Below are 20,971 nucleotides of genomic sequence, written 5' to 3'. Positions count from 1 at the left end.
TATAAAAGGCTTACCCGGCAAGCTTCAAATCTACTCATACACCTCTTCAAATCAGCACGTCCAAAGCTTAGCTCATAGTCCCTGTCTCACCTGTAACTCGAGTCAGCCTCCTTTTCTCCCTCTCCCTCACCTGCCCTGACATTTTCTAACGACATTCTCTCAAGCTTTTTTCCACTTCCATTGCCACCATCTTAGTTCAGGCTCTTGTCATTTCCTGCTAAACCATCGTGGTTCTTTCCTCGTTACTCTCTGATCTTGTTCCCTGTCATCATCCACCTACACCCCACACTGCTCTGAGGTGAACATCCTAAAAGATCTCATCTCTCCCATGCTAAAACACTGACCCGGCTCCCCTTTCCTCTAGGACAGCTTTGCACCTGTGAAGGTGACTTAGGGGATCCACATGATGTGACCCCTCGTCCCGCTCCACTTCGGCCTTTCCAGCATTGTCCCACCCCCTCGTTCGTCTCTGCCTGTTGCACTCCAGCCTTGCCGAACTGCCTCAAGGTGGCCAAACATAACAAGCTGGTGTTTGTTATCTTTGCTTCCACGATTATCTTTCCTTAGAATGCCCTCTCTGATGTTGTTGTCTTGGCCAACACATGCTCAGCCTTCAGTTCTGGTAAAAAAAAAAATCTGCTATCAAACTGTCCAGACCCTCCAGTAGGTGGAGACGCCCTCCTTTTTGTTCCCTTATACCATGGGCAGACGCTGTTAAGCATTTATCATCTTGAGGCCTGTTTTGTTTACCTGTCTTTCTCTCTAGAATGTGAATCCTGAAAGCACAGTGATTTTATCATGTTCATCTTTTTAATTTTTATTTTATGAGACAGGGTTTCACTCTGTTGCTGAGGCTGGAGTGCAGCAGTGCGATCGCAGCTCACTGCAGCCTCCAACTCCTGGGTTTAAGTGATCCTCCTACCTCAGCCTCCTGAGTATCTGGGACTACAGGGGCATACCACCACGCCTGGCTAATTTTTAGTATTTTTTGTGGAGATGGGATTTCACCATGTTGCCCAGGCTGGTCTGGAACTCCTGGGCTCAAGTGATCCACCTGCCTTGGCCTCCCAAAATTCTGGGATTGCAGGCATGAGCCACCCTGCCTGGACCATGTTTATATCTCTAATATAGAATGCAATCCATCATTAATATTAGCCATGAGAAAAAAAATTAATAAAAATAAAACTAACCATGTCATTTGCATTTGAACTCCGTGAGGCTGGCAGGCCACTTGATGAGGAGCCCAGGATTCCACTTCAGTGCTGGAATCCTAACCTGCCTTCATTTTCTACTCATTGTTGATTGCCTGATGGCCTTCATGAGGTGAGAAATACATTGCAGTTCTCTGCAAGGGAAGAAGGGCTCTGAAAAGAAAGTCAACTGCTAGTACTGGCCAGGTGAGGTGGCTCACGCCTGTAATCCCAGCAGTTTGGGAGGCCAAGGCAGGTGGATCCCGAGGTCAGGAGATCGAGACCATCCTGGCTGACATGGTGAAACCCTGTCTCTACTTAAAAAACACAAAAAATTAGCCGGGCATGGTGGCGGGCTCCTATAGTCCCAGCTACTCAGGAGGCTGAGGCAGGAGAATAGCGTGAAACTGAGAGTCAGAGCTTGCAGTGAGCCGAGATCGCGCCACTGTACTCCAGCCTGGGTGACACAGTGAGACTCCGTCTCAAAAAAAAAAAAAAAAAAAAAAAAAAAGTCAGCTGCTAGTACCAATGATGAAATGAGAAGGCACTCTAAGTGAGTTCTTAGACATTTCTGATGGATTAGGAACCAGATATTGGATTTGTCTGCCTGCATCTATGACATAAACAAATACACAACAAATGCAGTATAGAGAAATAAGAAAAGGTGATGTATGAATTTTTTGAGCGAGTCTACCAGTCGCTGCAACTATTTCTTATCAAGTGAAAGAAACTTTCAGTGGCAGTTGAAACAGAAATAAAACAAGTGAGGACAAGTCCAGAGCCACTGAACATAGGTGAACTGTGATGCAGGGGAAAGTAGGGACATTTCTGTGGCCCCACAGGTGAAGACAGTCTTCAAATAGATCATTTTTATTGCATTTCATGGGGTGAGTGATTTGCCTTCTAGCATCTGAGCATATGAGGATTTATAGTAGTCTTAGGACATCTCTTCCACAAATGTCACAAGTTCACTACTTTACCTATAAAAACAGAGCTGGCAGGTGATGGCACTGTAGTAGTGTCTCATTTATCTCATGTGGTCTGGGAATGCGATATGCCATCTGAGCAGAATTTTCTAGATAAGTGAGACAGCAAAATAGTAAAAAAAAAAAAAATACTATTTTAGAGTAAAATATCAAGCATTTACCTGTTACTTTTTTGAACAGAGTAAGCAGAATATGTGTTTATGGTGCAACAGCGTAAACAGATCTGTGCTATTGTGGGGATGTCTTCAAAGGCAATTTACATGGGTGAAGTGTTCTTTCTTTATATTAAATGATCCTTGCTTCTCAGCCTTTTGGCTAAGATTAAGTACATTAAATGATTTCAGACATTGATAATTAAAAGAAAGTAGTATTTTGCCCTCTCCCTTCTGTCAGGTGGTTGCCTGACACTATTTACCACTCTCAGCATTTCTGCCTGTTACAGATTTTCTTTTCCCAAATATTCTTTGTTTTCTTGTTGAACATATTTTTTTTCCATTAAAAATCCCCCTTTCAAAATTTACCCTTTTCAATGTGTTGGAGATTGGAACTTCAGATAGCTGTTACTTAACAACTGTCAAAATTCTATGGTAAGGTTAAAGGAATTCTGTAAGGGTAGGTGTGAGGGTTATCTCTGGGTACAGTGAGTTTTGCTACAGACTTTACCTTGTTTATTCTGACTTCTTGGATGCTCTTTTCATGATCTGGATTCTTTTCTATGTGCTGAGTTATCTTTCTTTGCATATGAAAAGTGACTCCAGGGAGTAAATCCTTCAGTGGGGGTTTATTCCAGGCCTTCATTGACCGGTTAGGCTAACACAAGCGTATCACATCTTCTCTGGGTCTCATTTTGCTCATCTGTGAAATGGTAAGCCTGGACAGGGGGATGCCCAAGATCTTTTCGTGTTGTCAGGTGCCAAAACAGTAGTTTAGGAAGAGAGTTTAAAGCTCTAAGACAGAAGTGCCTGAAGAAGAGAGATGGCTTTGCATTGAGAATGTCCTGGGAATCTTCCCAGAGCAGAAGGATCACATTTAAAAGGAGAAGGTGGAATCATAGACTTCTGCATGGGCTGTGTCTGTGAGAAACTGCTAGACTTTTTCAGAGGACAGCAGTTATGGTGGTCAATACATAAAACATTCACCATTTAAACCATTTTTTAGTGGACAGTTCAGTGGCATTAATTACATTCACATTCTTGCGCATCCATCACCACCATCCATCTTCAGAATACTTTCATCTTCTCAAACAGAAACTCTGTACCTGTTAGACACTAACTCCCCAGTCCCTGCTTTCCCATCCCCTGGCAACCTCTATTCTACGCTCTGTCTCCCTGAACTTGACTACTCTAAGTACCTCCTATCAGCGGGATCTTATAGTATTTCCCCTTTTGTGACTGGCGCGTTTCACTTAGCATAATGTCTGCAAGATTCATCCATGTAGCATGTATTCGAATTTCCATGCTTTTTAAGGCAGACTGGTACTCTGTTGCATGGATGGACCACATTTTGTTTATCCATTTATCTGTTGATGGGGGTGTGAGTTGTTTTTATCTTTTGGCTTTTGTGAATAATGCTGCTGTGATCATGAGTGCATAAGTATCTGTTAGGACCCCTGTTTTTAATTCTTTGGGATATAGACCTAGAAATATATAGAATTGCTGAATCATACGGTATTTCTGTGTTTAACTTTGTGAGGAAGTGCCAAACTGCGTTCCACCGTGGCCGCACCATGTTGCTTCCCGCCAGTAATGCACAGGATTCCAGTTTCTCCAGCTGGAGAAAGTTGTCAGCAGTCCCTAACCTTTTCGGCCCCAGGGACCAGTTTTGTGGAAGACAATTCCACAAGGGGAAGGTGGTGGTTTTGGGATGAAACTGTTCCATCTCAGATCATCAGGCATTATTTCAATTCTCATTAAGGAGCATACACCCTACATCCTTTACATGAGCATTTCACAGTACGGTGGTGAGAATGTAATTCTGACACCAGGCAGAGCTCAGGCAGTCATGCTCATTCCCCCGCTGCTCCCCTCCTTCTGTGCAGTACAGTTCTGAACAGGCCACAGCTTGGGGACCATTCCGGGGCTTGGGGAACCCTGGAATCAGTAGTTATATGTGCTGAATATAAACCAGCTTGATTGCTGCCCAGATTTTGTAAAAGGCAAGAACAAGACTTAAAACTAGTACAGTAGGTGGGGGCCTGATTACGGAGCATCTTGAAGGCTGGGCTGTGGTGTTGATACTTTATTCTGTGGTATGGGATGCTGGCGAGAACTTTGAGCTAGGGAGATGTGGGGTTTGAGTGGTGCTGTGAACACATAAGGGCCAAAATATATATGTGTGGGACCGACTGGGCCCCAGAGGCCAGGATATGGGTTGGCAGATGCTTGTTGTTATCCAGCTGGGAGACCACGGCTCCAAGTAGGAAAGTAGGGAAGGCAGGGATGAGTGTGGAGACTGAGAATGAATGTGGGTGAAGGGGACTGTTGAGAATGGGTGTAATGTTTTGCAGACAGAAAGTTTAAAGAGAAATTCTGCATAGGCTCAGTAGTGTGACATCTGTTACAACCTGTGTGCACGCATATCAGTGGGGGCGGGGAATCTGAGTCAGGAGTGGTGCCTTTCTTATCCCTTGTCAAGGTCCTCAGTTGAAGACAGAGCACAGAGAGGGGTCTGCACCTGGTTAGCTCCTGGCCTACTGAAGGAATAGACATTTGCATGAATAGACTACAGATCTCTGTCTTGGATACATGGAGATGTCCCCACCTAGTTGGGGGTCTTAGATCCTGGCCCATTGAGTAGGAAAAGACCGGCATTGGGATACTTGCACAAGGAGTAATTACACCAAACTCAAAGAAAGCTTAGCATTTATGGAAGGGAGGAAAGACACAGAGGTGCCAGGTAGGGTGTTTAAACAAAGATCTAAGCTAGCTCCAAAGTCCTCATTTTGATCTTTAATTTGCATAGTGCACGAAATGATGCTGTTCTACACAAGACGACAAGGAAGATGTTTGTGGGGCTGCTTTGCTTTATACTTGCCATTTGCATGTGTCAGCTTACTGGCTGAAAAACCATTCCTGCCTTGGAATACTCACCCTTCCCTCGCCACCCCTCCCACCACCCCCAAGTTTGCTCTGTTCCTTTGTGTTTCCACCAATAAAGAGCTCCAGGAGGCAAAAAGATTTTTTCAGGTGTTGTCCTTCATGTTTAAAGAAGACCAACTGAAAGTTGCTCCCTCTGTGCAGGGATGGGAATGTGTGCCTGTGGGCATAGTAGGTGGATGGCTGGGTATGGCTTTTGGTGGACTTAGGTTGCAAGAGCGTTTTAAATAATGTTTTTAAAATAGATGAAATTGTGCTATTCACAATAGCGAAGCCATAGAATCAACCTAGATGCCCATCAGCAGTGGACTGGGTAAAGAAAATGTGATACTTGTATACCATGGAATACTACACAGCCATGAAAAAAAGAATGAAATCATGTTCTTTGGAGTAACAGGAATGCAGCTGGAGGCCATTATTCTAAGTGAATGCAGAAACCGGAAACCAAAGAACACATGTTCTCACTTATAAGTGGGAGGTAAACATTGAGTACACATGGGCACGATGAAGGGAACATTAGACACTGGGGCCTACCTCAGGGTGGAGAGTGGGAGGAGGGTGAGGACTGGAAAACCACCTATCGGGTACTCTGCTCTATGCTGTTTACCTGGGTGACAAAATTATCTGTACACCAAACCCCTGCAACATGCAGTTTACTTGTGTAACAAACCTACACATGTTCCTTCTGAACCTAAAAGAAAAGTTGAAAAAAAAAAAAAAAGAAAACAGATGAAATTAAGGGATCCCAAATCAGATTGATAGGATATAATTAAAATAATTAGCAGAGTGTAGAGAACCAGCTAAAAAATGGATGTAATGACTGTTGCAAGGCATGGTATCTGGAAGACAGAAAGCAGCATAAATTGTGGTGTGCGGGGTGAGCCTGGGTGCTGTGACCTTCCTGATGGGCAGTGTGCCATACCTGGAACCACTGACCATGGCTGGGGATCTCTGTCACCCTGGGCTGATGATGCAGGCACCTCCAAGGCAGCTGGCATTCTCTATTCGTAGGAGTTGTTATGAATAAGAATTACTGCATTCTCTAGGTTCTTCATAAATAGATGTCCATCTCTTGAGACAGGTTTAGATATATTGCTATCTGTATTTTCAACTCTGTGGATTTTGATTTTTAAAAGTCAATGATTCTTAACCTGCCTCTGAGAAAATGACTTCATTGGGGAAAAAAAATCATTCCTCAGCCTGCATACATTTTTATCTGTACGTTAAACTGTCAGCTGCATTTTCTGTGTTTATGACTGTGTGGAGAAGTTATGCTGCTGACATGAATAACAGAAACTCGACGAGATGCAGTCACCCACACCGGGAGACCTGTTTCAGCTGTGCAGATAAGGCCTCTGTGGCGAATATGGCTCCTGTGCGGATAGGCCCTCTGTGGTGAATGTGGATGCTTTGCAGATACGCCGCCTGTGACAAATGTGGCTGCTGTGCAGATACCATCTGTGGCGAATGTGGCTGCTGTGCAGATACACCCTCCATGGTGAATGTGGCTGCTGTGTGGATATGCCCTCCATGGTGAATGTGGGTGCTGTGTGGATATGCCCTCCATGGTGAATGTGGGTGCTGTGTGGATATGCCCTCCATGGTGAATGTGGGTGCTGTGTGGATATGCCCTCCATGGTGAATGTGGGTGCTGTGTGGATAGGCCCTCCATGGTGAATGTGGGTGCTGTGTGGATATGCCCTCCATGGTGAATGTGGGTGCTGTGTGGATATGCCCTCCATGGTGAATGTGGGTGCTGTGTGGATAGGCCCTCCATGGTGAATGTGGGTGCTGTGTGGATAGGCCCTCCATGGTGAATGTGGGTGCTGTGTGGATATACCCTCCATGGTGAATATCAGTGCTGTGTGGATATGCCCTCCATGGTGAATGTGGGTGCTGTGTGGATATGCCCTCCATGGTGAATGTGGGTGCTGTGTGGATAGGCCCTCCATGGTGAATGTGGGTGCTGTGTGGATATGCCCTCCATGGTGAATATTGGTGCTGTGTGGATAGGCCCTCCATGGTGAATATTGGTGCTGTGTGGATAGGCCCTTCATGGTGAATGTGGGTGCTGTGTGGATATGCCCTCCATGGTGAATATCGGTGCTGTGTGGATAGGCCCTTCATGGTGAATGTGGGTGCTGTGTGGATAGGCCCTCCATGGTGAATGTGGGTGCTGTGTGGATAGGCCCTCCATGGTGAATGTGGGTGCTGTGTGGATAGGCCCTCCATGGTGAATGTGGGTGCTGTGTGGATAGGCCCTCCATGGTGAATGTGGGTGCTGTGTGGATATGCCCTCCATGGTGACTATCGGTGCTGTGTGGATAGGCCCCCCATGGTGAATGTGGCTGCTTTCGGACTCAGCCCCACCTCATTTGGGCCCTGGGAGTTGATGGTTCACCTTGTGATCCCAGACAGCATCAGAGATGGGAAAAGAGCCTGTTGCCTCACTGAGTACTACATTCCTGAAGGAATGAACCGTCTTTGAAGGGAAACACTTAACGTTTTCAAAGAAGTCCTTCGAGCTTCCTAAGAAATGAACCTTCTTTTCTTCCATGGCTTTTCCCTCCGGGACTTTGAAATCTTTTCCAACATGAGCTCAGCAAAACTCTCAGCTTGCTTGACTTTGAGGGCAGTCAAGCAGGATACCCTTTTACTCAATGCATTGGTGAAGGCTTCCAAAGGGAACTTAGTCCTTGTAATTCCTCCACGTCTGGGCCTTTAAATAGCTGTGTTCACTGCTGGGGAACTGTGGGTTTGGGTTTTCAGGTGGGGCTGTGAGGACAGCAGGGAGACACGAGACTACCTTGAAAACTCACAGGACCATACTCCTCTCTGTGGCACCTCAAAGAAATCCAGTCTGAACAGGATCAAAGAGGCTGTAAAACGAGTGCTGTCGGATGAAAAGCTCCCAGAGGGCAAAAAGCAGAGAAGAGAACTTGGCAACATTTGCAAGGAAGACATGTAGTTCCCACAAAAGAGAAGAAGAGGGAGAGTGAGCAAGAAAAAAGGAGGGGTTTGTGAGAGACCTTGAGAAACTGTAACTGACTCTAGGCAGGAGAGAAATCTATTTATGTACCTTTCAAATTGTATTCCATTGCCATGTCACTGTAACTGAAACTCCACACAGCGTCACTTGTCAGGTTTCTCCCTGGAGATTGATTTCTGTAGCCAGTCAGTGACTGGGTGGTGCATTCTTAGTTCACTGTGGAGATTAAGGAGACATGAATAGAATCCATGGTACTGTCGTTCACCCTCATCCTGGGGGATACATTCCAAGACAACAGTGGATGCCCAGAAGCATAGAGAGTCCTGAACCCTAGCTATTGTATGTTTTTCCCCACACATACATACCTAGGATAATGTTTAATTTATAAATTATGCCCCCAGAAAGAGATTAACAACAATAAGCAATAACAAAAGAGAATAATCATAACAATATATGGTAATAAAAGGTATGTAAACATGGTCTCTTTCTCTCTCTCTCTCTCTCTCTCTGTGTCTCCCTGATTCTCTCTCACTCTCAAAATATATTGTACTTCAGGTAACTGAAATGGCAGAAAGTGAAACTAGAAAATGGGGACTGCTGTATAACACAAAAGCTTTTCTGATTTGTTGGATTTTACCTTTGTAATGTGTGTGTGTGTATGTGTGTGTGTTTCCTGACTGTAGAGAAAACATAATATCAGAGATAGTGGAAGGAAATGGATCTTTAGGCATCAGGGAAATCATTTGATCCTTAGATTGGGAAATTCTGTCACCTAGACCCTAGGGAGGCTTGTTCTGAGAGGGGAGCTGAGATGGTGAGTTCGTATCTTCAACCTGACAAGTGACACTCTGTGGAGTTTCAGCAACAGTGACATGGGATGGGACACAGTTTGAATGGTCCCTAGACTTCTCTCCTGCTTCTCTACCTTCTCAGAGAAAGGGGAGTCGTGAGGATGGCTAACATTTATCGAGGGTTTATTGCATGCCTTGTACTGTTCTAACCTCTTTCACATAGGAAAACATTCACTCCTCACAGTAACCTGTGGGGAAAATGAGGTACAGGAGCATGAAGTAATTTTTCAAAGCAAACCTGTGGGGCCAGGATTTGAATCCAGGCAGTTTGGCTTGATAGTTTGTTCTCTGATTCCCTGAGTCATGCTGTTTAGAGATAGGAAGGAAGATGTGAAACTAAATATGATGTATTCATACCACTGTACTGAATATTTTATGTGCTGTCTATTTTAATGCTTCTAGAAGCTTCCAGAGGGCCCCACAACCCATGTGACCAGCCCTGAGCTACTCCCAGGTGTCCCAAATAGAGTATTATGGTCGGTTCATCTGAAATGGACATAATTTCTTCCCCACCGCCCCCCTTTTTTTTTTTTTTTTTTTTTCTGAGACGGAGTCTCGCTCTATTGCCCATACTGGAGTGAAGTGTTACAATCTTGGCTCACTCCAACCTCTGCCTCCTGGGTTCAAGCGATTCTCCTGCTTCAGCCTCCCAAGTAGCCAGGATTACAGGCACGCAACATGACGCTCTACTAACTTTTGTATTAGTAGAGATGGGGTTTCACCATATTGACCAGGCTGTTCTCAGACTCCTAACCTCAGGTGATATGCCCACCTCAGCCTCTCAAAGTACTGGGATTACAGGCGTGAGCCACCATGCCCAGGCTGAAATGGCTTAATTTCTAAGACATAATTTTAATGCTCATTTTTAAAATTAAGTATAATTATTTTAATATTCTTCAAATCATATTGCAGAAAATTTGGATACTAGACGAAAAGAAAAAACACGTAATCCCACTCTATATCATAGTCAGTCTTATTTTGGCCTATTTCCTAAAAATCCTTTTACAAATGCCTCTGTATCCTATGAATACAGTTTGTATCCAGCGTTTCAAGATTTTCCCATGTTTTTATGCAGTCTTCATAACTGTGATTTTAAAATTCATGCTATTTTGACTTCTTTTGGTATTTTTTAATTGGGAGCATTTTGAATTTTCGAATAATTGTTGGAGAGATTTCATTTTAAACACTTTTTAAAGGCATTCTGTGCTAGATCTCCGTTAAAAAACACTCAGCAGCCAAGGTTAATTTTTAGAAATATCTTTCCTCGTTTTTCTCTTAACAGGGATCTACCGAACAGAAAGGGACAAAGGGACGTTGTATGAGCTCACCTTCAAAGGGGACCACAAACACGAATTCAAACGGCTCGTCTTGTTTCGACCATTCGGCCCCATCATGAAAGTGAAAAATGAAAAGCTCAACATGGCCAACACGCTTATCAATGTTATCGTGCCTCTAGCAAAAAGGGTGGACAAGTTCCGGCAGTTCATGCAGAATTTCAGGTTGGTTTGTTTGCACGTGTTTATCTTCCTCCGCATGGTGTGTGTTACAACACTGATATCATTTCCCGTCATCTCCTTCATTTCCCCTGCCTAGTACAAAGGCTCCTTTCTCTTATTCAGCTCTGTTTTCTCCACATAAAGTTTATCACTTGTATTTGCCTTTCCCTAGAGCAATTAGAAAACTGCCTTACAAGCATATTTACCTTCAGAAGTGAAAAGCAGGAAGGACTGGGTTTTCACCAGGATCTACAAAGATGACCGAATGCCTGTTATGTTCATTCTGACTTGTGGAGGGGCTCGGGTTTGGGGATAGCAGGAACCAAGACTCACAGGCAAGTGAGCAGCCTTGAGTCTTGAGGAGCAGAGAGGAGCTGGCGGTGGCAGAGCTCATGTTGACAGTGGGCGAGCTATGCAAGGTGTTCTTGATTGGCTCTAGGCTGCCTTCGCCTGCTGTCCTGTTCTAGTGGTGGCTGCAATGCATTGGATCCAAATCTATCTTTTGTTCTACCCTGCATCATCTTAGACTTAAGTGTAGAATTATACCAAGAAGGTTTCAAGCCCACATTTTTGTAGCTACTCAATGAGACTAAGCTGGGTTTCATTTTTCAGGCGTGCTGATGAAGTTTTTAGATGTGTGCCTTTAAGCCCTTGATTGTGCGGTGTTGGATCTTAGAAGCTGTGATGGCTCAGATGCACATATTGGCTGAGGATAACCAGCTAAGTGATTTCGCCAGCTTGTTTTAAACATAGAAAATCCTACTGTCTAATTATAAATCTTGAAAGATCAAGCTGATTTTTTTCTTTCTTTTTTTTTGAGATGGAGTCTTACTCTGTCACCCAGGCTAGAGTGCAGTGGCATGAACTCCGCTTACTGCAACCTCCACCTCCCAGGTTCAGGAGATTCTCCTGCCTCAGCTTCCCAAGTAGCTGGGATTACAGGTGCCCATTACCATGCCCGGCTAATTTTTGCATTTTTAGTAGAGACCGGGTTTTGCCATTTTGGCCAGGCTAGTCTTGAACTCCTGATCTCAGGTGATCTGCTCACCTCGGCCTCTTAAAATGCTGGGATTACAGGCGTGAGCCACCGTGCCCAGCCTTGATTTTTAATCTTAGTAAATTTACATTATTAAAAGGCATAATGTTCAGTATAAGGGTGTGGTTGATACCTTTCAAAATTCTGGTTCATGAGCGTACTCTGAATTTAAAGGGTAACTCACTTATAACTAAGTTTTTTGAAGATCAGAATCAAATAGTCTTAGACCTTTGAGGTCATCTGGTCTAATCTTCCCTTAATTCAGACTATCTTTCTGACATAGGGTTTTCTAGGCAATGTGTGTGTGCACCAGGAAGCTGTCTATATTACTAGTCAAACTGCTGCTTTGTTGACCATCTCTGGATAGGAAGTTCTTTATTGTTTGTACCTGAAGTCTGCTTCCATGTCTTTTCTGCCCGGTGGGTCTAATTCTAGCCTCTGGAGGACTGAACAAGTCTATTTCTTCTTAAACATCATAAGCTTTCAAGTATTTGAAGGTGGTCATCACAACTCTCCTAGTCTTTTCTTTCCAAGGTATAGCAGTTCTCAATTCCCTTAGCTTTTTCATATTCCCTAGTACGTAGATTTTTTTTTTTGTCGTTAGCTGGAGCTTGCCTTTAGCCATGATGTAATCCAAAGTAGAGTGGGCTAATTGATTGATCTTTTCCTAGTTTGTAGAATACTCCTTTGTGCATGATCGCATAATTGTTTGCAGTGCTCCTCTGGCTCCAGTCCTGAAGTGAGTGTTTTTATAGTTTTGGCTTCTTTCAACCTTCTTTTAGTGTTTTTGCTCTCTTTCTCTGTAGGCCTTCCCTTTGGAATGGCACAGTGCCACTGGTTGATTAAACATTACTTCTCCAGAATGCCTGAACCTGCGGCGTTCTGAATGCAGTTGTTGAACCTGAATGTGGTTTTCATTAGGCATTAAGTGAAATCATTACTCTCAGCAGCTAGAATGTCCATTTCTAGGACTAGGTTATAGCAAGTTCCTCTGGCGAAGAAGTTGCCTATGTCTTACTGGGTTCAGGGTCCTGAGCTTTGATTCTCTGAGTCCTTGGACATGTTAGGCTTGCTAAGGTGGCGCTTACACTAAGGAAGTATCTGCTTGGTGGAAGGACAAGTCCTCACTGTGGGACTCCTGGGGCCTGAAATAGCAGGATTCTCTTGGGTATATGTGAACAGCTATTTCCTTAGTGTCATGAGAATTTTAAGCAATTAACAATAGGAATAAAACAGGAAGGGAAGTTTTGTTGAGAAGAGTCAAATGAGTAGCTTACAAGCCTCAAAACGGAGTGCGTGAAATGAAATGTGATTCCAGTTAATGTTTTAAAAGAACACAGAAATCCTAGGGCAGTTTGCCTTGAGCTGATTCATCTCAGCTCACCATATGGACTTATACTATTTGGATGTCCCTTGCTCATGGAGGTAGGAAGGGATGGGTGGTGGAAGACTTGTGACCTGGAGAGGATGTTTTGGGAGCCTTTTGCATGTGCTAGACATGCTACCTAGGTGCAAGGGATCAGAAGATGAATTCAAGATGTGGTGCCTACTTTCATGAATAGCAGAAGCTGCAAATACAGAGTCAGGCGCTGTGGCAGAGATATAGACAGGGGACAATGGGACACAGAGAGAATCTGCCCAGGCCAGCTGACACTGGAGCAGGAGGCTGAGTAGGGAGTTTATGTCACAGTCAAGGCATTTCTGAGAGTGTTGAGGTCTCTGAAAAACTGGGATGCGAGAGGGTAAATACCTGTGGGTATTTAATTCTTCTTAAGACCTTATTAAAGATGGCATTTCAAACCCAAAGAAGGGGTTATTCAGGGCATGGTGTTAGGACAACTAGCCAAACACAGCAGAAAAAAGTGTGATTCTTATTTCACACCAAAAAAGCAAAGTAAACTCCAATTAAATATTTAAATGCAATTAACATGACCATAAAATTACTGGGAGAAAACATAAAGGGCTGCTTAATAAATATTTGATGTTGTCTTTATAAAGTCCTTTCCATCCCCAAACTGGAAACTGTGAACTCTGGTTGACGCTGAGGGTGACACTGGAAGCGATTTGTATTTCCTTTTTTTCCTCTGTTTTCTAAATATTTATATAGCTACCATATGTTTTATATTTTGTTTAAAGATTCAGTGAAAGGTTATTTTTGGCTTTTATAATTTAAACATGACTTTTTAGTTTGTAAAAGGTAATACTTGGCTATTATAAGATGTTTAAGCAGTGTAGAACAGCACAAGGAATAAATTATTTAAAAAGTCACTCCAGGTCTCACCTCCTAGAATTAACCCTTATTAACATTAGTTGAACATCATTCTGGGCAATTTTCTTTGCATATCTGCAGATAGAAGAATTGCTTGCCAGCTGGGAATAAGTCAGTGCAACATGAGATGTACTATACATTCTATTTCTACTTGTAGAATTAAAATATATCTTGCTTAAATTTATAGAAGAAAACCGGAAGTATAATAAAGGATTTGCTGAACTTTAAGAAAATGTGTGTTCACTGTAAGAGTCATTAGTTCCTAAGAGATCCCGCTGAAGTTAAAAAGTGATTTTTGCGGCCGGGCACGGTGGCTCACGCCTGTAACCCCAGCAACTTTGTGAGGCCGAGGCGGGCAGATCACGAGGTACGGAGATCGAGACCATCCTGGCTAACATGGTGAAACCCAGTCTCTACTAAAAATACAAAAAATTAGCCGGGCGAGGTGGTGGGCGCCTGTAGTCCCAGCTACTCGGGAGGCTGAGGCAGGAGAATGGCGTGAACCCCGGGGGGGGCGGAGCCTGCAGTGAGCCGAGATCGCGCCACTGCACTCCATCCTGGGCGACAGCGAGACTCTTGTCTCAAAAAAAAAAAAAAAAAAAGCGAGTTTTGCAAAACAAAAAATGGTTGGAAATATTATTTTTTTACTACATTTTGTAACTTTGAAACATTGCAGTACAAAAGGAAATCAGCACAGCTACACTTTCTGCCTTCTGTGTCTCATCTTCTGATTTTTGTTAGCAATCATTTATTTATTTATTTTGAGACAGAGTCTCACTGTCACCCAGGCTGGAGTGCAGTGGCACAACCTTAGCTCACCACAGCCTCCGCCTCCCAGGTTCAAGCGATTCTCCTGCCTCAGCCTCCCGAGTAGCTGGGATTACAGGCGTAATCTAATTTTTGTATTTTTAGTAAAGACTGGGTTTCACCATGTTGGTCAGGCTGATCTCAAACTCCTGACCTCAAGTGATCTACCCACCTCGGCCTTCCAAAGTGCTGGGATTATAGGCGTGAGCCACGTGCCCGGCTGCAATCTATTACTCTGACCTTGACAGGGTTACAACCTTTACATTCTGCTTTATAAATACAGTTTCTACAGTTCTGGATTTAAGTGGATTTAGTGTATTCATCAGCAGTTCTCTTCCAGTAGCTTTCCATTCCTGAGTTCTTAGTTGGCTATATTGTATGGTCAAGAAATTTTTTCAAGAAAGGTCACAAGTGTTTGAGAATGGAGTATCTACTTGTTGTCATCATGGACAGACAGCTCAGCTGGGCTTAAAATTCATGGGACACACTGTCCTTCCTCAGGACTTTGTAGATATTCTGGCATTACATAATCTGGTGAAGTGTAAGACCACTTTATTTTGTCTCTCTTGTAAACAGCTTTTGCCAGAAGGCCTGAAGAATTCCTTCATTAGTCTTTAATCACATTCACTTAATCAGGATATGTCTCATCTCAGCTTCTATTGTTCCCTCCCTCCCTCCCTCCCTTCCTCCCTTCCTTCCTTCCTCCCTCCCTTCCTTCTTTCTCATGGAGGAGTCTCACTCTGTCACTAGGCTGGAGTGCAGTGGCACAATCTTGGCTCACTGCAACCTCTGCCTCCCAGGTTCAAGCGCTTCTCGTACCTCAACCTCCCAAGTAGCTGGGACTACAGGTGCATGACACCACGCCCAGCTGCTTTTGGTACTTTTAGTAGAGTTTGGGTTTCACCATGTTCGCCAGGCTGGTCTTGAACTCCTGACCTCAGGGGATCTGCCTGCCTCGGCCTCCCAAAATGCTGGGATTATAAGTGTGAGCCACCACACCTGGCCAACATCTGTTGTTCTTTAACTGATTTTCCTATAGTACAGTTTCCTATTTTGCTTTGTGGGTTCTTTCAGGGAAATTTTTGGATGCTTTATTTTTGAGTTCTGTTTGCTTCATTTATTGGATTCTCTGTTTCATGGACACAATTATATGTTTTACAGGTCTTCTCCATTTATTAGCATCTCTTTTTTAACACCCTTAGTCTTTAATCGGCTTTTACTTAAACCTTTATTGTGTCAGTAATTTGATTTTCTGACATATCTATTCTGTACGTTCCTATTTCTAATGTATTACTTCTGTGCATTTTGGCTGTTGATTTATTTTCTGAGCACACAGTGTGCCTGCTAATGTTATTCTGTTGTTTTTATTGTTTTCTCTTTGGACTTTTTATTTTTTATTTATTTATTTATTTATATATATATTTTTTATTATATTTTAAGTTCTAGGGTACATGCGCACAACATGCAGTTTTGTTACATATGTATACATGTGCCATGTTGGTGTGCTGCACCCATTAACTTGTCATTTACATTAGGTATATCTCCTAATGCTATCCCAATAAAGTGTGAAACATTTCTAAGAAATTTTCTTCTGTTTGAGTTACATTTTCTTTCAAACCCATTTTTTCTTTTGCTTTAGATGCTATTTCTTAACTTTTTCTTTTAATTTTATTCTGATTCTTGGGATGTGGTTGCTATGATTTCTTTTTTATCTTTTCTCATCACGTGCAGGGGACTACCCAGCCTTCTGTTTGCTCGAACATAGTATGGGTGGATTCTCCTTGGCTCTCTCCTCATCTTGACTGAGAATTGTTGTGCATATTTTGAGGACAGGGTATTTCTCTGTTTAGTTTATTTGTAGTGTAAAAGCTGGGTGGAGGAGAGGAAGAACCCCCAGGGGCTTTGTGCAGCCTTTGTTGAAGTTCCCTTTTCTTGTGGCTCTTCTGAGCCCTGGGATGGATATGTGAGTTTTGCCAGGCTCACTTGGTGTAGGGGGAATTAGTTGTTTTCCCAAGGGGTAGATGTATCATATTTGGCTCTCAGAATGGCCTTCGTATAAGGGCTGAGGCCTAGGATATCACAAAGAGTCAGCGCCACTTATTCACGTCTTCAGCTCACTTGCTCGTCTTCAGCAGCTCTTTCCACGCCTACCAGTCAAAAAGAGGAAAAAGGAAAGTTTTGGCTCTCTTTCTAATGTTCTGTGGGATGTGGGGGAGATGCATATATGTCATCAGCTCTCAGTATTTCTCATCCCTTCTCCTCTAACTCCTCAGATAAAAGATCTTGACTCAATGTGATTAGCTTTTTTCCTTTACTTATGTCAAATCTCCCCTTCCCCGCATTTTTTTTTTTTAGGGGTTAGTTCACAAGAAATTAGGACAGAATTACCTTCCCTATCCACTTTCATTAAAATTTGTAGAAATACCAAAATAGCCTGCTGTGGCTCTTCCTGCTGCTGGTGCCAAGGTCCTAGGTAGAAGCCAAGGTCTCTTGTATCTTCTGTAGGTCCCCCAGGCTGCCTTCTCACACCTGAATCTGTGTCTCCTCTGTTTTCTCACCAACGAGCTTCCCTTCTGGAGGTGGTCGGTGGGGCCAGGAGCCACAGGAAGCTGATGTAGAACCTTCCATTTCTTTCCTTGGCTTCCACTCTGTTGAAGTTGACAGCAGAAGATTATGTCTCCCTCATTGGTCATTTATTGGTGGCACAATTGTTGCCATTTTCAACTATTTTTGGCACACAGTTTGCAATGATTGCTATTTGAGATTAATGTATTTAAAGAATTATCCTTCCCATTCATCACCTTTAAAATATCAACACCCTTTGCTCTCATACAGTTGGTTGAGGAATCTTTTATGTGTTGCTTCATATATCTCAGCTTTAGTATCTTCTGTAAAAGGAAAGTCTTGGTTCAGATGGGCCCTATCCCCTTGCAGTTCTATGCAGATCATTATCAGTAGTAGGTTTTTCCACATCAGCATCAATTGGTTAATTATTTACCTAGAAAAGACTTGCATGGCTTCAACTTATGTCTTCGTGGACAGAAGAAAGAGATGTGGAGCCTGGAATTCCCAAGAAAGAGCATCCCTGGTCACGAGGCAAAAAGTGGTCCTGGGGAAGCCTAGGTCTGCAGAAAACAGCTGACCCGGGGTACTGGCCAGGGACGGGTATAATCTGGAAGGAAGCAAAGGCCACATCTTTGTGCTCCAGAACTGTGCTTGGGGTGGTCCATGGGGACAAAATTTATTCCTGGGTACACAGAGTGTGTGGACTAAGTTATTTATTGTCATTATTATTTATTCTCCTTATAGTCATCTCAACTACTCTCAAATATTATTTGAGTTTTTAAAAATACAAGTTTAATAAAACCATTTTTATAAAGTTCAATGAACAAGAACTCAATAACAATATGGGAAGAGGGAGAGGTCCACCTAGAAATTGGGACTAATAGAAAGTTGGAACTTTTCAAAAACACTAGGTTTCAGGACGTCCCAACAGGCAAGGAGAAAGGGTTAAAACAAAGGCCAGAGTCCTCCAGCTGTTCATATTTAATGAAGAGAAGTCTGTCATCCGTTGGGCGAGATGAGCTTTCTCCTAGCACCCAAACCCTAAGGGCCTTCATTTAAGAGGCATTGAACCACCAAATAAATGATATTCCTTGGATTTACAAGAAATCATGATGCTAAAGCTTGATGCTAAAGCTTGAGTATTGTCATCTCTCAATAAGGATAAAAGCCCCACTGCACCCCTGGATAGCAATAAAGACTGCTCTGTTCTTGGTGCTATGGGGCTATGTATGTGCTGTGTGAGTCCATTTTGTTTTTTGTTTTTTGTTTTTTATTTTGGAGACAGGGTCTCTAAAAAAGCTCAGTAGCCCAAGCTGGTGTGCAGTGGTGCGATCATCGCTTACTGCAGCCTCAAACTCCTGGGCTCCAGTGATCCTCCCACTTCAGACTCCTCAGTAGCTGGGACTACACATGCATGCCACCACATCCAGCCAGATTTTTTGTAGAGACAAAGTCTTGCTGTGTTGCCCAGGCTGGTTTCAAACTCCTGACCTCAAGTGATCATCTGTAAAGATCACTTTGCAGCCTGCCTCAGCCTCCCAAAGTGTTGGGATTATAGGCGTGAGCCAGTGTACCTGCAAATGACTTCATTTTTGTTTGTGGAAATCAAATGCCTGTAACTGTGGCAGGCTCCTTCTCTCCTCCTGTCATTGTCCTGGCTGATGTGGGATCCTCACTGGCTTCACATGCAGTTTCTTCTCCCCTGGATGCCCCACCTGCCTCTCTTGGGTCTCTGCAGACTCTACCTGTGGCTGCGAACAGAGGGAGCTCACCAGGGAAAGTTTGCTTTAAATGTAGCTCCTGCTGTTTTTCTGTTTCCTTTTTGTCCAGTCACATATTGGCTTAAACCTCTTTACTCTTCCTCTCCTCCTCCTCCTCCTCCTTCTCCTCCTCCTTCTCCTCCTCCTTCTTGTCCTCCTTCTTCTCCTTCTCCTTCTCCTTCTCCTCCTCATCCTTCTCCCCCTCCTCTCCTCCCCTTCTCCTCCTCCTCCCCCTCTCCTCCTCCTCCCCCTCCCTCTCCTCCCCTGTTCCTCCCCCTCCTCTCCTGTTCCTCCCCCTCCCCCCTCTCTTCCTCACTCTCCCCCTTCTCCCTCTTCGTCACTCTCCTCCTTCTCCCTCTTCCTCACTCTCCTCCTTCTCCTTCTTCCTCACTCTCTCCCTTCTCCTTCTTCTTCACTCTCCCCCTCCTCCTACCCCTCCTCTTCCTCTTCCTTCTCCCCCCCTTCCCCCTCTTCCCCCATTTCTTCTTTCTTCTTCCACCCCATTTTGCCCTTGAAACTATTCTCAAATTTGGTTTTTGGCTGCTTTGTTTCTCTTACCTTCCATATTCTAGATTTTAAGCCAGCCGGTTACTTCATTGTCTATTTTGTTTGTGATAGCAGGAAGAACCTCATAATAACAAAGCTATAGATTTTCTTTGGTCTTTATCTCTGAGCCTCTGTGAGGGGAAAAAGGCAGAATTTTTATGGAAAGTATTCTTCACTTTGCTTTAAAAAAATCTTTCTCAATTCCAAGTTTACTTGATTTTTTATTTTGACTGCTTCCAGCTGGACTGAGAACACTTTTTCATGTTGCTATATTCCTCCTCAGACTTTACTGGTAATTTTTGTCTTAATGTTCTCTTTCTAACATTTATGATATTTTAGTACAGTATCAAGGAAATCTTGTACTTGAGTTTTCTATAGCAGTTCTCTTTTATTCATTTTTTGGCCTAGAACCATTAAGATGGTTCTGAAAATTTCAGGAAAATTATTTTAAAGCAGTAAGCATAGAGTCTTGGAAATTGAAATGAGCCTGAAATGTTATAGTGAGGCTGGTAAATATGACAGAAAGGCCTCAGGTCATCAAATGTTGGATCATGATAGAGATTCCCAGTTTCTTTGTGTTCCCCAGCAGGAAAATGATATATTTTGCATAGTCTAGTCCTCCTGCCTTCCCTAAGCCCCTTTACCTGTCCCATAGGCTGTTTCACTTTGTACAGCAGAGCTGCACCAAGAAAGTTGGATGGCTTATGTGTTTGAGAGATGCTAATCTGTATCATTCATTGTATTTGGATAAAGGTTTCTCTTTGAAGACTTAATAGAAGTTGGTTTTGATTTCACTTGAGCCAGGGATTATGTAGGAACATCCATCCAAGAGTAAAAAATGACCAAATGGAAAATGATCTCATTTTCTGTTTTGAAATCGACAGTCAGGAAAATAGATTCCAATTGTTTGATTGAGAGTCAAAATTTACTCGTTTCTTAACACTGATCAGACTACTTGAATAAGGGAATACAATAATCATATAATAATAAATTCATCTTGACACAGGGGAGGGGAGGTAATCCTCCAAACCAAAGGAAGAATACTGATTTTAAAGCCAGATTTTACTTAGCCACACTAACTCTGTTCCTTACTTCCAATTTCTTTGTGCCAAGGAATTTCTTCTTGTAACCACAGAAGACTACAGATAGAGTTTGGGAACATCAGGTCTTTTACATATCATTTCATTTGCATGGGACACTACTTAAAGCCTAAATAGATATTCATCACATACCTGAACATTTGAGTAGCAAATTGGCTTAGGAAAGAATAGTGATGTGATTTCCTCGCATCTGTGCCTTTCTCAGCTGTGAAAGCCCTGCCTCTGCCCTTGTTCATGTGCGTGGTGGCTACTCACCTATCAAAGCTCAGCCTGGATCGCCC

At 43.2% G+C, this 20,971-nt stretch overlaps 1 protein-coding gene across 19 annotated transcripts in view; it reads left to right on the top strand.

Annotated features, from left to right (window-relative positions):
• CSGALNACT1 (chondroitin sulfate N-acetylgalactosaminyltransferase 1) overlaps window positions 1-20,971 on the top strand; it is a 357,330-nt gene that overhangs the window by 294,082 nt on the left and 42,277 nt on the right. For all 19 annotated transcript variants that reach the window (XM_054498996.2, XM_063668565.1, XM_063668560.1 and 16 more), the window contains one exon: window positions 10,394-10,610. In XM_054498996.2, coding sequence (XP_054354971.1) covers window positions 10,394-10,610 — 217 coding nt within the window. The remainder of the gene's footprint in view (window positions 1-10,393; window positions 10,611-20,971) is intronic.

Source organism: Pongo pygmaeus, chromosome 7 (genome assembly GCF_028885625.2).
Source record: "Pongo pygmaeus isolate AG05252 chromosome 7, NHGRI_mPonPyg2-v2.0_pri, whole genome shotgun sequence".
NCBI lineage: Eukaryota > Metazoa > Chordata > Mammalia > Primates > Hominidae > Pongo > Pongo pygmaeus.
Note: the sequence above shows the minus strand (reverse complement) of the source record. Positions and strands in the feature narration are given on the sequence as shown.